The 18,456-nt window shown below is 38.0% G+C and overlaps 1 protein-coding gene across 1 annotated transcript in view; it reads right to left on the minus strand.

The window, feature by feature from the left end:
- TTC21B (tetratricopeptide repeat domain 21B) overlaps positions 1–18,456 on the minus strand; it is a 3,240,027-nt gene that overhangs the window by 312,695 nt on the left and 2,908,876 nt on the right. Inside the window, exon 31 of the mRNA XM_044075355.1 lies at positions 4,971–5,091. Coding sequence (XP_043931290.1) covers positions 4,971–5,091 — 121 coding nt within the window. The remainder of the gene's footprint in view (positions 1–4,970; positions 5,092–18,456) is intronic.

The following is an 18,456-nucleotide window of genomic DNA, read 5'->3' on the forward strand; positions in this document are numbered from 1 at the left end:
TATGATAGTACGCATCCTGAAGATATATCAAGCACATCAAGTCATCCTTGTACAGAAAAGAGAAAAATAAAAAAAAGAGAAAAACAAAAAAAAAGAGAAAAATAAAAAGGCTCCGTCAAGCGAGGGCCCAAACACAGAGTTTAATGTAGTAAAGGAAAGAGCTTTTCGTCTACCAAGACAAATGGGTAGACTTCATCAGACAGTCCAAACACAAAGTTTAATGCAGTAAAGGTAAAGCGCTTTTCGTCTACCAAGACAAATGGGTAGACTTCATCAGACAGTGTCTGATGAAGTCTACCCATTTGTCTTGGTAGACGAAAAGCGCTTTACCTTTACTGCATTAAAATTTGCGTTTGGACCCTCGCTTGATGGAGCCTTTTTATTTTTCTCTTAGTTTACGTTTCCCTTTGAAGTCATCCTTGTACAGAAAAGGCAGAATAGACTGAACCATGACCATCTGGAACTTTGTGTACTGAGTGGATGGATTCAGATTGCCAAGATCCAAAACTGGCCTCCATTCCCTGGTTTTCTTTGGCACTAAAAAGAAACTTGGGTAAGGTCCGGACTCTTTTTGGTCTGGAGGGATTTCTTGGATGACTTTTTTTTCCCTAGCAGCTTGCTTGTCAATAATGCTGCTTCTTCCCTCTGACTGGGTAGAACATCAGGGATTTTGTTTACTACTAGTGAGGGTGGATGGGAAAATGGTATTATACAACATCTGGATATTATCCTCTACACCCATGAATCTTTTGTAATTTTTAGCCTGGTGCAAGGATAAATGAACCTCGATTGCCTTCAGAGATGGACAGGCTGGTGTCCTTTCAGAACAACTGATAGGATCCATCATAGAATGCATCTCTAGATCCCTGGTTATGCAAACCACCTCTGACACGAGGAAGGCGTCTTCCATTAGAGTTCCTCCCTCTGCCCCTGGGATCTTGGAAGGGACCCTGGGATTTTTTTAACTAGATTTTCCATCTGCCTTTTTGGTTCGTAGAAAAGGTCCGTTGAGGGGGTCAAAAACTTAGACCCACAGAAGACAGGGTTTTCCTTCCTGCTCACACCTTGTGTCTTTTACTTTGGGGCCAAATAAGGAACTTCCATCAAAAGAAGCGCTGACGAAGGAAGATTTGAAGGGTTCCACAGAATCACACAACAGCATCCAGGCATGTCTCCTGATGGAAAAGCCTGAATCCACCACCTGTGAGGTACTTTCAGCTGCATGGGAGATAAGCCTTATGGATGAGTTTGAAATGTACTGAAGGGTAGCCAGCTGCAAAGCAATAGTGCCCTCTACCTCGGAGGATATGGTCCCAGTGAGGAATTTAAGTTTTTTTAATTACATCCATCTGGAGTCTTCTGAAGTATGCCAGATAATTGAACAACTTAAGAGCAAAGGTCATGGAAGCATAGACACGCTTCCCAAATATGTCCAATGCCCTAGATTCCCTGTTAGGGGAGTGAACAGAGGTTTCACTAGTTCCTTCTTCATGGCTGCTGCTACAACCATGACATTAACTGGTGCGCCCTTGCTCCAATAATCTCTGTCCTTTGGTGGTGCCAGGATCCTATCTGGTCTGTTGAGGATAGGCTTGATGGTGTCAGGCTCCTTCTACACCTGTTGAAAGATGAAACCAATGAGCTCATCAGCAGGTGGTGTCACCCATGAGGTTGGATGGGCCAGCTGCAAAAGCCTCCAGGAATACAGACTTCTCCTGGGAAGGGCTGTCATGGGACCATTTTGCTTTAGGAGTTCTAGGATGTCTCCAAATGAGATGTTATCAGGTGGTGATCTTTCACCTCATCAAAGTTGGTATCCTCTGTGACAGACTCTTGTGAAGAGTCCAAGTGTCTCCTTTTACACTTTCTCTTCCTAGGAACTTCTTCAGTTTGATGCTCCAGAGAAGTGTCAGAAGAGATCAGAATACCCTGGGTGTTCTGGTGACTAGCTTGAGCTGGCTGTCTCAATGGTACAGTTGCTTGAAGCTCTAAAAGCAGAGTCAAATGGAGCTGTGTAGTCAGAGTTGAATAGGTGAGAAAAGTCTGAACTCTTAGAACAGAGAAAGCTATCTCCACTACCTCGAAAGCAGAATGCCTCAGAGAGAAGGAAATCAACAACTCCATTAATATATTCTTACGGACCACAGGCTCCCTCCAAATAAATCCAAACACAGGTACAAAGGAATAAATTCGAACACAAATCCACGCACTTCACCAGTAACTTGTTTATTGTAAACGATCTAGTACCTCGGCCTTTCGCCTTCAATGGATCACAATAAATATATGTTTTCACAAGCATATATATATATATATATATATATATATATATATATATATATATATATATATATATATATATACACACACATATTTAATATTAATTAGCACAAGCACCTGACAATGAATTAATCAATTAGTAACTAACCATAAATTTAAAGTGACATTTTTCGAATAAAGTTAAATTTTATGAATAACTTAAAGAAGAGAAACAAGCTATACAATTCCATATAGAATAATAGATTAAAAAAATATATTGATAATTAAATACCCAATTCCAAATTAAGTCCATGGGGCTTCAAAGTTTTATACTTTAAAATAATTTTCGTTTCCAACTCAAGTAATTTATAAGAATAATCTCCCCCTCCAAGAAAAAATGGTTTACCCAATACACAAAATTTCAAACTATTTGGGCAACCATCATGTTTTTCAAGGAAATGCTGGGCCACAGGGCTAACTTCACTGTGGTTTCTAATATCTTTTAGATGCTCCAAAATACGAATTTTAACCATCCTTTTGGTTTGTCCTATATACCAAATATCTACACATGAGCAGCTTAGAATATACACTCTACCCCTATTGATCTACAGTTAAAGCAAAATGTAGGAACAAAGGGTATACCATTAATCATATTTACATTAATCACCCTCTCACACAAACTACAATGACCACAGGAATATGTACATGGAGAGACATTATGTTTTTCATCCCCTTTTAAAAAATTATAATTCAATAACTCTTTAAGATTTTTCTCTTTTCTATAGGAAAAAATAATATGTTTAGGAAAAAGGTGACCTATGTTCTCATCCTCACTAACAATATACCAATATTTTCTAACTAGATTAACTAGTTCATCTGACAGAGGGGAAAATTTTGTCACATAAAATAACCTCTCCCCATCATCATATTCTTTATTATTACTAAATATTCCAACAGTAGATCTTTCCATCATAACTCTAGAATTTAAATTCTTACATGAATTTTCGTCCCTCCACTCTGAAGGCAGAATACGTGAGGAGGAAGTTGGAGCCAAGCTATCTAGCTTCGAAGCTCCAAGGGGCACAGATGGCTCTGACAGCTTTGAGGTTGACTCCAACACCCCAGATTTGGTGGTGACACTATGGCTCCACCAGTCATCTGGCTCTGAAGTGCTCTGTGCCGGTCCACTCAGAGATGCCATCAGAGTCAAAGATACCAGTATCTTTGGATCCAATGCAAACTACTCAGGAAACTTTGGATCAGATGACTTCAAAACCAATGGTTGGATCACAGGAGCCAATAACAGGGAAGCAAGTACTGATAAAGTCTCCAGACTCCATGGTGTCAGAGCTGGAAGAACTCCCATTTGAATCTGGGTCGAGAGGAATTTCATCATCATCCTGTCCACATCGGCTTTGGTCAGACTGTTGTAAGATCATACAGAAGATGCTGCTGAAGTTGATCTGGAGTGATGATGGTGACTCTTCCAAAAAGGGGAAGGGAGCTGACAGGAAATACAGTTATGGTGAATGGATCTGAGGGGGGTTTTCTGGTTGAGATTTTAGATCTGAATAGGTCGGATCTAGCACTTTCGGTACTTTACAGGGAGGTTCGGATACTGAAGCTGAAGTAGTAGTTAGATTGGGGGAATGTTTTCTCAATTCCTTATAAAGGGAATCTTGTCAGATGATGTTGATGCAGATGTAGAGGGGGAGCAAACCTCTTAAAACCAACTTGTTTTTACTGTCACTTAAGGCTCTTGGATTGAAGGACTTACAAATATCACATTTAAAATTACAGTAGAAACGCATAGTATGCACTTTGGACAATGGAATTTTATGGCTGCAGACCATACACTTTTTTAAAACCAGAAGGTTTCTCAGATGTTGCTTAAGAAAGAAAAGATGATTATTAAGAAAAAGTTTTTTAACAAAGGATAAGAAATAAAAACTATGGCAAAGAAGTATTTCAAAACAGAATAAAAGGAGGATACCAGAAATGGTACTCAAGAAATACACAAGTAAAAGAATATAATTTTAAGTAGAGAAAGATAAAGGAATAATATACAGGAGGGAGGATAGCACTAAAGTGATTGAAATATTTTAAAGGCTATAAAGTTATACAAGTAATAAAGTTTTAACTCAGAAAGAAGCTGCTACACTTGAGAGTATATAATGACCACGTCTGCACACTAAGGCAGCAAACGTGATCGGAGGTATGTTAGGTGACTAGGGCATTATGGGTAAGGGAGGAGGAAAAGTGTTTCAGTGTTTCATAAGCTGGAAGAAATGGCAGAGTCCCAACAGTTGAGGAATAAATGAAAATGACAACATCAGATCTCAATTCATATACGCTCTGATGCCATAGCTAGTATGGTAGCCATCAAATAATTACTGGAAAATATGTTGTAGTTAGTTGTAAAAAGTGGTACCTGGTGACATCTCAAAACTGCACTTGATATATGACACAGACAAGAAATGGTATGCTGTAAATCCCCATCACCTAGGCGCATTTATGTTTATAAAATTAATACTAATATGATGTACACTGTTACTGTTATTTTTTATAGCTTTAAACATCTATGAAACTTCAAATTTTAATATAAAAAAATGAAATTTATGCCAGAGGATGTGATAAAATAAACAAAGAGACACACACTTAAAAAGTTAGCAGCATTTTACTCCATTGTCAAGTAGTTATCTGCTCATACTTACCTATGGTAGGATTTGTTTGGTTTCCAAATTTCCAAGCCATTTCATAATTCAATGCTGCATCCCTATATCCTTGTTCCTTTTCCATAATGTATCCCATATATTCATAAGCTTTGCAGCAGGACTGAAAAATATATAACAGTAAGTGCTTGCAGTTTATGAACAGAAAACAAAACGTTAATAAAATCACTTAAATTTCAGTCATACAGGCAGTAAGGCATAGCAAAAGGAGACTAATAATCTTCTGAAAATAAAATTTTTCCCTTAAGTAGCTCCCCCTTCTGTGTCATTACTGATAAAGTCATGCAGCACTTTACCCACTTGCTCAGTATAACTGCACCAAAGAGTACCTTACAAATTAATTAATGCGTTCCTTAAACTCTGATGTTATTAAAGAATCACCCATTGTTACCCTGTAAAAAGAGTGCCTTACAAATTAATTCATGCATTCCTTAAACTCTGATGTTGTTAAAGAATCACCCATTGTTACCCTGTTTCCCTTTTCTGCTTACACTTTTAAAACAGCATGCACACTTCCCCTCAACTTGTATACTGCATGTACATTGCATCTTTAATGACAGAAATACCAATCATAGTACGTCTTTATTTTATTTTCTTTACTGCTTATGCCCATATCTAGATCCAAGCTGACCCTGCAAAGGTATATGACAGAGAGTCCCATTCTGAATAAAAAATGCATGAAACTAGATGTGTACTGAAACACAAAGTAACTTTATGGAGGCAAAGCTTGCCAACTCTACATATGGTAGTTCCAGTCTTTGCACCTAAAATCTTTACATAATCAGCTAAGCAGCTACTGCCTTGGATGGAGAATAGGCCATCACCTGCATGAAAAAAATAATAATTTTCCACAGGTGTCAAAGGAATGATTTCACTCTCTCCCTTTAACTTCTTCACTTAACTCATGCTTTTTTGTACCCAACCATTCTTGCAACTCTCCTGCATTTATCACACACGGACTAAAATAAGAAAAATGTATAGAAATATAATCCACAAACCTTGCAAACCTTTCTTAAAGTAGTTCTATCCCTTAAACTATTTTCCCAAACAAATTCCATATAGTCTTCCGTTTTATTCCAAATAATACTGTTTTTTTAATCATGTGAGTTACAAGGTAATTGAACTGTTAGTCCATTCTGTCTTGCCAGTAACCACTCTTAGACCTTGCCTCCATTTTCAAGAAAGGCCAAAACAGTCATACCAGGGGTGAATTTAGGAATATCCATCCAGTTGTCCATCTCCTTTTTAAATGCAGATAATCTGTTACACTGCTTAACTTGGAAAAGAAGTTTGTTGCAGAGAAGACTTCTTCAAAAGAAAAAAACACCACAATCTGATGAGTTTAAATATTGAAACATCACATCCTGTAACATCACTGATAGGATAATTGTTAAAAATCGCATATTAAAAATTAAAGCTGCAACAACTCATTACAAAAGCTTAACCTAAATGTTCAAAATTTAAAAGCATTCATACCCTAAACATTTTAATAACAGACAACAAAGAAAATATGTTGTTTATATGTATGTGTACACTTTAAAACCATAAAATGTATACTGTATGAAAGATCAAAGACACAGGAGGTGTTCATAACAACGCCTTGCCATACGTTACACTCTTACATGTGGAAATCTGCCTTTAATTTTTAGGTAACTAGAAATGGAAACCATTTCATTGAGCCCTGGAGGGTATGTGGCATTACATCTAAGCTGCCACATTAATTCCCTATATTCAAGAAATAATTCTATAGGTCCCCCCTCTCCCCTTGTTACAAACTTGTTCTAGGGCACTGAATTTAAAATGATGTCCCGGGAACTCCATAATATGTTTACAAAGTGCTTTTTTGATATTATTTCTTCTTATGTCATACAAATGTTGATAAATGCGTTTATTAAAACTATTAATAGTTTTTCATATATAAAAATGTTGGCACTGCTGACAAATAGCAAAATATATCAAACATTTGCTAGCACATCTTAGTTTTTGATTCAGGATGATCCTACCATAACCCTGAATATAAATAGAATCACTTTCTAGAATATAGGAACATTGCGTGCAGTGGACATTTTCTCATCCATCCTTTACTCTCTCTCGGTCTATTTGTTTCCAATAAATTCTTTAAAGACATGTCTCTCTTGTACACTATCAATGGCTTGTCCACTAATTTACTTTTATAATGTTGGTCACTATCAAATAATACCCAAGTATAATTAATTATTTCTTTTCTCCTATATAGAGGGTTAAATGATAGTACCATTGCATTCTGAAAGAGTTTTTCCATGACAACCCCAGAATCTACCTCCACCACCATTCTATCATCCCAGCTGCCCTCCCTAATAATGGGAAGAATTGACCTTCAACAACCTCTTTTTAATAACTTCATTAAATATAGGTTCTACAAACTGTGCTGGATACCCTCGTTTTTTTTAACATGCCTTTTAATACATTAATTTCTTCTAAAAATATTTCATTGTCACTAACCAACCTAACTCCTTGCCCCTTCACCAAAGATCTCTTTTGGTGTACGAGGTGCCCACTGTTGAAATGCAAAGGGTGTTAGAATAAGTTGGTTTTCTATACAATGTGGAGGTGAACGAATGTTTCACCCTATCTTTACCAATAGTGATGTCTAAGAAATGAACCCTTTCTTCATTTGTTTCCATAGTGAATTTCAAAAAGTGGGTGCTAGAGTTCAGAAAACCATAAAATTCCGGTAGTGCTTCATGTGTTCCTTCCCAAAAGATAAGTATGTCGTCTAGGTAACGCCCATAGAATTTACAATGTCGAAATAATTCAGACCTAAATACCAAGGACGTTTCTCATTCAGCTAGTACTACATTAGCAAATAAGGGGGCGCACACCTCCACCATAGCCACCCCTGTTTTCTGTTTAAATAATTGGCCCTCAAAAAGAATGAAATTGTTTTTAAGTATAAGGTCCATTCCAGTTATAAACATCAATATCCTATAGTGTCTCATGTTGGCGTGTCTACATAAAAAAATCATAAATCATCATAATACCTTCATCGTGGGGAATAATAGTAAATAAATCTTTGACATCAATTGTGGCCAGGATTAGTTGATCTGAATATAAATTGTCATGTACTTTTTTAAGACAGTCCCAAGAGTCCTTTAAAATGAGAGGACAATTTTTTAAGACATCTTTAAGGTTTAAATCAATAAACTTGGCCATAGAAAATGTCTTGGATGCTTTTGCATCCACAAAGGGTCTAACTGGGGGGGGGGGGGGGTCAGTAGTGGACTTATGGATCTTAGGTATTCCAAATATTGTGGGGGTACGGAGATTATCTTGCTGCATAAAATTCAACTCTAATATTGATCTGGTTGTCTAATAAAAGATCATTAAGTGAGATGTCAATATTTCTGTAGACAATTTAAGTTGGTTAACCGATACCTCCTCATACGTGTCACTATACAGATGGATTAACATCTTCTCTATGTATACCCCCTGATCCATTGCAACTAGAACATCCCCCTATCAGGTTTAATAAGTCTATTGCTTTTGTCCAGTGATATTGCATAGTAATTCTTCCTCATCTTTCATTAAATTAGATGCATATGAATTCTTGTGTCTTAAACGGGCCTGTCTAATCTGAGTAGTACAAAGACTTTCGAACACCTGTAATATAGGGTGCAGGGGTGGATTAAAATTCAAAAAACTCCAGCTTTACTCTGTCGCATATAGCCTACTCAGAGGCGATCCTTGCCTAACATACAAAGCTATGTCAAACCCAGAACTGTTAGACATGCTCCAATTAAAGAAATCCCAATCCCTCCGAGCTACACGCTCTAGGGGCCTAAACCTTGTCACCACAATAAACAGAACATGCTGGAGGGATAGATTCCTGTCCCAGAGACTTCCCATACTCTGGAACAGACTACATATCTATGTCAAACAGAGGTCCTTATTAGCACTCTTCAAGAAAAATCTTGATGATTGGATGGGTAATAGGAAATTCACCCCGGGGATTACTTCTGTGGTTCTGCTCGACAGGGGCACAGGAAAATAATTTTCTTGGGTGGCGAAAGTTAGGGTACCTTTTTGGCTAGGCTTGTATAGGCATTAGGGCTTGTATAGGCATTAGGGCCAATAGCCTAGTACCTACCTATGAACCTAAAAGTACTAGCTTTTTTGCAGGACTGTTACTCCAAATTATATAATGTAACATATAAACTTTATGGTTTTAAGGTGTGTATATATATATATATATATATATATATATATATATATATATATATATATAAAAACAACATATTTTCTTTGTTGTCTGTGTATTAAAATGTTTAGGGTATGAACGCTTTTAAATTTTGGACATTTAGGTTAAGCTTTTGTAATGAACAGTAGGGAGTTGATTTTAGAGTTGTTGCAGCTTTAATTTTTAATATATGATTTTTAACAATTAATGAATTATCCTATCAGTGATGTTACAGGATGTTATGTTTCAATATTTAAACTCATCAGATTGTGGTGTTTTTGATTCTGAAGTCGTCTTTGGTTTAACAGCTGATGAAAGTGCTTAATAAAGTGTTTTTGCAATCACCTGTGTGCCATATTGCTCTTCTGTTGTGTTTACAAGTATCTGTGGTTCATGTTGGTTCTTTGTTGCAGAGAATGGTAGGCTCTATGTGACACATCTGTCCCCTACCTGGTTTTATTTATTTGTTGTAGAAGATTTAGATCTCTGGTCCCTAGTGTTAGCTGGACTGTTTGATTTACACAAGTATAAGCATTCTTGGACTACCGGATTCCTTATAAGCAAGACACAGATTGCCCCCTAAAAAGTGTATATGATAGTGGGTATAGAGATAAAAGTCTTTCCTTTGTAGCTCAGTTCTTTTAAGCTGCTGAGCTTTTTGCTACAAACCCCTGGGATCTTTCCAATTGTTCTGAGCGTACAAAGGTTGTACTCGATAGATTCAATCAGTGCAGAATACAAAGAGGTGAGGACTTCTTTTGACCAGGAAGAAATACTTTTTGCCATGAGCTGTGTATGGAAAAAGGATATTCAATCCAAAATTGCAACGTGATAGTCAAGCACCACAAAGCTATCCATCCAAGTATCTAGGTCTCCCACTACCTTTTCATTTTAAAATTCTGGGTTATTTATATTATTAAGATGTAGCTAGGGGATGCTTACCAAATGCTACAATGTCGCACTTTTTGGCATTGAGTTTAAGCCTATTTTTTTTTTTTTTTTACAAAACCTACTGTTAAGTGTAACCTCCTGCTGGAATGCCTGTATGAAAGAGGGGGACTTGACAACAACAACTCACTGCTTATATTCTCAAACTTTGTTTACCAAAAATCCTTTACTTATTTATTGTATAAATGGAGATAGAGAACCAGATCCCAAACATCAGCGGTCACAGTACAGATCCCGGAGGAACACCACTGGTCATCTGGTGTTCTCTGCATGAGTCCTGTCCATACTCCAGTTGGCTATCCACCTTACCACATACAAATCTATTTGGAGCTTTATATCTGCAGGTGATATGTTATTGAATGTGTTAGTGAGGTCAAGGGATGTTGTGTGAACAGCTTGCCCACAGCCTACAGTCTGAGTAAAACTCTCACAAATTACAAGATTCACTAGACAAGATCTACCCTTGACAAAGCCAAACTGCTGGGGTCAAGTTTGCGAAGACTTTTGATATCAGTTAATTAGGTGTGTAATTAGGTCAATTATGAAACATTTCATGGCTTTGGAATACAAGATTTATTAACACAGGTCTGTGATTCTTGGGGTCAGTAGTGGGGCCACCTTTGTGCAATGGCATCACAACTGCTGTGTGCCACACCTGTCTGACAACAAAGTCATTTGCTAGGCTCATGTTAAAGAGTTTGAGGAACTGGTCAGCCACTGCTTGTTTAGTTGTTAATTAGGTAACTGGGTATGCTGTCAAGGCCCATAAATGAGGTATCCTTTGTTTTGGAGAGTACCTCCAATAGATATTCTTTCATGACAGTTGGTGGCTTGATTCCATTAGGGTTAAGTAGGCTTGCAATAGACGTCCCTGGGATGAAGTTGGCACTGAATTTATTTGCCAGTACATTGGCAACATCCACTGAATCGAAGCAGGTGGTACCATTATGAATAAGCTCTGAAATGTATATGTTTAAAGTCCTTGAAAACTGTGATATTTGCTTGTGGTGGTTTTGGAGATTTTGATGGCGTAGGTTACTAGATTGTGGTCTGACATCATCAGTGGGGGGGGGGGGGCACCTTGGGAATGGTATATACAGGTGCTAAGTTTTATAAGACTAGGTCAAGTATATTTTGTCCTCTTGTGTGTTCCTTAATCTGATGTGGAGAGTTCTTGAGGACATCTTACTTTGGTGGTATAAGTCCTCTAGTTTATCACTGGGTAATTAAAATTAGCAAAGATAACAGTGTTCCTACTTAAGGAGTTCATCAAGAATATTAAGGAATGTTGTATGATTTTCTGGAGACACACAGGGGGTCCAGTAGCACGCTATGATCTGATAGCTGATCCTAATTAGTGCGATATGAATTTCTATAAGCTCCACTTTTGAGTCTCTAGGTATCTGTCTCAAATTAGTGGGGTCTCGAACAAATATGGATACACCACCAGAGTTCCAATCAGGTCTAAACATGTAGTAATCACAAAACCCAGTCACTAAATGAATGCTCTCTGTGCTCCTAAAAAGGTTTCTGCACAGCCATAACTGGCTCATCTACTGCTCAGTGTTGGTCTATAATCTGGCACCTCACCCACTTACCTCTTCAGTTGAAGATCCAAGAGAAAAAAGCCAAATCAACTTTTAAACTGTAGCAAGACACTTGGAGCAAATGGCTTGCTATAACTTACCACTTGAAGCACTGAAGTGGGTTTCTGTACTGGTATTCAGAAATACAGGTATTATAATTTGCCCAACTGTGCGCCCCCAACACCTTGGGTCTAGGGGGGCTGCCACTTTACCTCCCTCTTGCCACACTTCACAGTGATTTCTGTAACACCAAATAAGCAGATGTGCTCCAAATTCAGAAGGGCCTCTACATCTGGCAGTTTGTTATTTAGGCTTCTAGCATTAGGTAGAGCCACCTTGATATGGTCTAGTGGTTGGTTTATTTTGGAAGTTAGGGTGGAAGGTGAAGAGGCCGCAGAAAGGTTCTCCCAATGAGAAAGAGATTGCTTACCCTAGGCATACGTACAGACCACTTGTGAGGGATCAAGAAGCATCTGCTCATCTTGCTCACTATACCTTCATCACATCCTGACAAAGGTGGTATGATCTGGTTCTTCTTGTTGATGTACCACACAATGGCTACATTGTCTGAGTAGATGGTTATCTCACCTTGGGAAAGTGATCCTGGAATGCCTGCAAAGCTAGTAGGAAGGCCAACAGCTCTAGTATACTGATGTACAGATAAGCATCTTGCTGGTTTCATGTACTCTGAACCACTGCCCCAGGCAATCCAGTGCAGATGCATTGGTGGTCACTGTGGTTGTTGGAATGAGGGAAGAAAGGGACACCCTATTAGCAACTTTGTAGGCTGAAGCAACCAAAAGAAATATTTTCGACAAGATATGTGGTTGTGTGCTGTAATGGATTCTGTATTTGTGATCACTGAACTTTCAGGATACAGGGAAGGACTTTCTTATATCCTGCCAGAGGAAACAGCTGTACTGAAGCTGCCATCAGTTCTAATGCCATTATAATTGATGGAGCTATGGGTTTTGCTGATTGAGTAGGGAGGGCTCTGACAATCTCCTGAACTGTTTAATATATATATCAGTAAGGAGACTTGCTGCTGTTGCGATGTCCAGGTGGCATCAAATGAAAGTTAGTTGCTGAACTGTCACAAGCTTTCAATTTTGAAGGTTTACGGAGATTCCCAAGGATGGACACTGGCAGGGTAAAGTATTACTTTACTTTGACTAGAGATTCCTTTGAAATTGGAGCAATCAACAAGTCATCAAGGTGGAAAAATATTTTGAATTCGAACTGCAGCATGCAATTTGTGAAGAATTTGGGAAGCATCAGTCCAAAATTCAAGGCTCTGAATTTGTAGTGACAAGATGCCACTTGGAAATGGAGGAATCTATATGACTATTTAGCCATCGATATCTGGAGGTAGGAGTCTTGGAGGTTCAAACAGCATTTCCAGTCACTCTTTAGGAGACAGGGAACGACTGACTGTACCAAGAACATACTGGTTCGACTGACATCCAGTATGGGTCAGAGGTCTTTCGTCTTCTTGGGCACCAGTACGAAACTTCAGTAAAACTCAGATCCTTGTCAGTCTGGTGGGTCCTCATACACTATTTTTTGCAGAAAAAAAATAAGTTATCCAATAATAACTAAAATAAAAATGCAAGGTAATGAGATAAAAATAAGACACTGGCACTTTCCCACCTATTGGTTGAAAAGAGAGGAATTTAAGGAATGGGTTTTGGAATTAATTCAGGAGCTACTAGAGAAGACAGAATTTTCTTCTGAAAATATAGCTAGGGAATGGGATAATATTAAAGTGTAGTTTAAAACTAGGGTGGAAATAAAGGAAAGGGAGATATGGTTAAGATGCAACAAGAACTATTTAGAGGGACTGACAAATGTGAAAGTACTGCAAAATAGGGGGAATCTCTCACAACAAGAAAAGGAACAACTGCAGAAAATAAGGGATTACCTCAATAATATGCAAGAGTCTAGAAGGACTGCTGTTAAACAACTGTTTTTTGATGATAATTCTAGAGCACAAAAACTTTTAGCACAACGACCCAGGCAACAGAAAGTGGAAAGGGCTGTCACCAAGTTTAGGGAGCCTATAACAAGGAAGAAAAGATATTCTGTAGAAGTATTAGAAATATTTCAGAAATTTTATGAAAGTTTGTATAAAGCAGAAAAGTATGAAAATCAATAAAAGGTACAAATGGAAATGTTTATAGAAGCATTAGATATGCCAAGGTTAGAGGTAGATGAGGCTCAATTACTAACAGGTTACGAAGAGATGAGATAAAAATGGCTATGTATAACCAATCTACAGGAAACTGCCCAGGAATAGATGGTATTCCTGTGGAAGATTGAAAGTTAGGAGGGGAAAAAATGATAAAGATCTGAAGGTTTTGTTTAACAGTATTTTAAGAGGAACAGAAGTACCAGCATCCTGGAAGGCGGCAGTGGTAATGGTAATACCTAAAGAGGGCAAAGATACATCGGATTCAGTTTCATACAGGCCCATTTCAATACTAGACCATGATTATAAAGTGATTATGTTTATAATGGCTAAAAGAATGGCAAAATTGTTAGATATGGATCAGAGTAGTTTTGTGGAGGGGAGGCAAACATTTGACAATATTAACAGAACATTGATGATCCAGAGGAAAGCAAAATGTAAGAAAATACCACTGTTATTGATAGGTCTGGATGCAGAGAAAGCATTTCACAGAGTAGACTGGGACTTCATGAGCAGGGCAATGGAAGCATTTGCTTTCCCTGATACAACTATAAGGTTGATTAGGAATATATATGAGGGATTGGAGGCAAAAATTTAAGTGAGTGGGGTCTCCTCTGATAACTTCTGCTTGAGCAGAGGAACCCAGGCAGGGCTGTCCACTTTCCCCTTTGTTGTTTGCATTATATTTAGAACCACTGGCAAAGAAAATAAAGGATCTAGAAATTCAAGGATATAACTGGTATGGATGTCAGGAAAAGCTGTCTCTATTTGTAGATGATATTTTATACATGACAAACCCAGAAAGGGACATTACAGTGTTGTGGAACATTTTAAGACAGTTTCAGATCTTCTCAGGATACAAAATTAATGAAGCTAAAAAAAGGCAAAAGCGGTAAATTATGTATCCATACACTAATTGGTCCAACAATATCCATATTAATGGGGACATGATAAAGTGAAGTATTTAGGAGTATGGATTAGAAGCGACTGTTGTGGCAGCTAAGGATATGTGGGAGGAGTCTAAACAGAAAATAATATAAAAATTGAGAAAAAAAATGCGAAACTGGAAGCTTTGTTATATGGATATGGATACTAAGTTGCAAGCAATTAAAATGTTTTTAGTCCCTTTAGTCTTATACACAGGTCTGGCATATTTTTATCAACCAGAGGAGAAGCTGTGGTGGCAATTAAAAAAGAGTTGAAGGATTTTATCTGGGAAGAGAATACAGCAAGGGTCAAGTGGGATAAGATGATTCTTCCAACAGAACAAGGCAGGCTAGGATTACCCAAATCTGATGGGGGTATTTTAGAGCAACACAGTTAAGGCTCTTATACATAGCACAAGCAGAAAGTTATAATTCAAAGTGGAAAGGAATAATGATGATACGGGTGGGGAGCTCAAGAAATAAGGAGAGGTTGGGATTTTGGATGCAGACTCTTAAGAACAACAAAAATCATACAGAGAATTATATTCATAAAATACAGGGAGTATTCTAAGAACTAAACCAGCATGAGAATGGAGAAAAGAGATGCTGCCGATAGGGATGGTTGTGGTTAGGGATACAGATAATAGGCAAGACGGGCTGGAATTTATTGGAGAAAACTGGCAAACGAACCAAGGTATTGGGAGCAAATAACTAGAAAGGGAAATGTAACAGAATGGGAAGAGGCCAAGAATTTATTTGGACTGCAGGTTACAGACTGCCTTCACTATCAAGGATTGATATCAGGGTATAGGTAAAGAGAAAGAAATGGGGGTCCTAAATGAAAGACCAGCACTGGCAGAGTTTTTAATAGAAATTTAGAACAGAAGCTGCCATTAAAAAAGGAATAAATAGTAAAGTATATAAAATTTTACATGGGGATATATGTATATCTTCAAAATATGCAACAAAGTCTAGAAGATTTGCGATCTTTGCCTGGAATTGCTTACACAGATATTTTATACCCAAAGTAGATTCCAAAGAATCTTTCCTCAGGTGGATAGCTAATGTTGGAGATGTGATGGGCAAGAAAGAGGTGACTAGGAACATATTACTTGGGAGTGCAGTGAGCTGGTGGACTTTATGGACTCCCTGTGGACAGCTCTGTCGGAGATGCTGGGTGAGCAGATTGGACTAACTGGGGGAGATGATTTTTTTGAGCTTTAATACAGAATCGGAATTGCCTTAATTGCGGAGTCTAATTATGGTGGATGCCAAAAAAGCAATTACAAGAAAATGGAAATCAAAGTCAAGACCAACTTTATTAAATGAAGCAAATGTAGTAACAGAGATAAAACAACTTGAATTGGGATCTTTAGAAAAGGGAAGGAGCAAACTATATAGGAAAAATGGGAATTGTGGGAACAATATATGCAGAGAAGGAATGAGGTTTAAGAGTCAGAATTTGAATGAGCCATAAAAAGCTTAACTGACAATGACTGAATAGATTATAAGTGATGTGTAATGTTTGCAACTACAGTTGTTTCAATGATGTCCGTGATGTATAATATTTGCAACTAAAGTGGTGTCAATTTTGTTTGTTTTTCATTTATATCAGTGTTGAGATTGTTCATGTCATATGCGATAATTTAATAAAGATGTTTACTGGAAAAAAAAAAGGAAGTTATGTACTCACCATAACATTCCATCTGTGTTGTCCATTTTCATTCTTCTTCAGCAATTGGGTTCGGATCCAACCCTAGGATCTGACTCGGCCGTTCTTTACAGCTTGTGGCCACTAGAACTCTCGAGCTCCTCCCTTACCCATAATGCCTATCCCCTAACATACCTCAGATCTTGTTTGCTGGCTTATATTTCTAAATGAAAGATATTGTGCACATTGACAAAAGGAACCAATACCTGGAGCTCAACCAAAGGAATACTGATCCTTAGTAATTTTCTTGTTCTTCCAGAAGTTAATAGGCAAAAGGGTAGGGGGTTAGTAGCAGCACAGCTGAGGAAGAATGAAAATGGACAACACAAATGGAACATTAAGGTGAGTACATAACTTCTTTATCTGATGTTGTCAATTTTCATTCATTCCTCAACAATTGGGACAGAGTCCCCAGCTAACCTGAACTCCTGGGTGGACTCTAAGGAAGGATATTCCTAAGTACTGTTGAGCCAAAGGCTGCTCTTCCCCTTGACACCAGATCCAATTTGTAATGAGTAATAAAGGTATGAAGAATAGCCCAAGTTGCAGCCGCACACGTATCATCTATGGAAGACCTGATAAAAATATTGATGATATTGCTATGGACCTTGTTGAATGGGGGTCTCAAAGAATTTGCAAAAGACAAGGCAAATTTGTTACAGTCAAATGAAATGCAATCCGTCATTTGGCTAAAGTTACTTTTGCAAGTGACTTGCCTAATTTCAATTCCCCTAAAGAAACAAATAATTGATCTGTTTTTTCTATGCAAATAGAAATGTAACTGTCTGTGAATGTCAAACAAATGTAACATGTATTCGCCTTTGTTTGTGAAATTTGGACAGAAAACTGGATGATTAATGGACTGATTGATGTTGGATTCTGATACCTCCTCAGGAAGAAAAGAGGGATTAATTCATAGTGCTACTCTACCTCTATGGAATATTAAATAAGGAGGCTTAGAAGATATGGCTTGAAGTTCAGAAAGTCTTCTAGCAGAGGTTATAGCTTCCAAGAAGATAGTTTTCCAGGTTAAAAACTTTAGGTCACATTTTGCTGCTGGTTCAAAGGGAGACTGAGTCAAAGCCTGTAATACTAAATTTAAATCCCATGATGGAGTCTGATCTTTAAAAGGTGGCCTCAGAAGAAGGGTACCGCTTATAAAGTCTTTACAAAGTTTTGAGGAGGCTAAGGTAGAATTAGCTACTCCTATGCGAAAATCTGAAATGGCAGCTAGCTGTACTTTAACAGCTGATGAACTAGCCCCTTCATTAAAGACTGAAGTCCGGAACTCAAGAACATTATGCACTGGGTGCTGAAAAAGGGTCTGTTTTCCACTTTTGTAAGTCGTTATGGTGGAAGCTTTACGGGAATATAAAAGTATATAATGGACAGGGGATCAGAGTCTAGGTTGCTTATCAACCAAAGTGGAGAAACCATGCAGTCAGTTTTATGCTTGAAATGTCAGGGTAAACCAAAAGACCACAGAAAGGGGAACCAAATCTGATGAGGCCAATAAGGGTCAATGAGGATGTATTTGCTCGTCAATCGAGATGCTTTCTGGAGAAATTTGGGGATTAAGTGGGTTGGGGAATATTAATAGCATTGACCGGGGGGGGCAATCATGAAGGAAAGCGCCTCTCAGTGATTCCCCTGGTGTGGAGATCAAGGCACAGAACCTGCTGTACTTTGTTGTTGAGGGAAAATGCAGAGAGGTCACAGCAAGGTTGGCCCCATTGGTGGAATATCTTTTCTGCAACTCTCATGTTGAGCGACCATTTATGAGGTAACAAAATGGACCTGCTCAACTTGTCTGATAACACATTGGATTTCCTCAGACTGTGCATTGCTATCAGAAATCAATTGGATGTGGTTGCCCACTGCCATGCTTTCAGA

This window comes from Protopterus annectens, chromosome 6.part1 (assembly GCF_019279795.1).
Source record: "Protopterus annectens isolate FY-2018-M chromosome 6.part1, PAN1.0, whole genome shotgun sequence".
In the NCBI taxonomy this organism is placed as follows: domain Eukaryota; kingdom Metazoa; phylum Chordata; order Ceratodontiformes; family Protopteridae; genus Protopterus; species Protopterus annectens.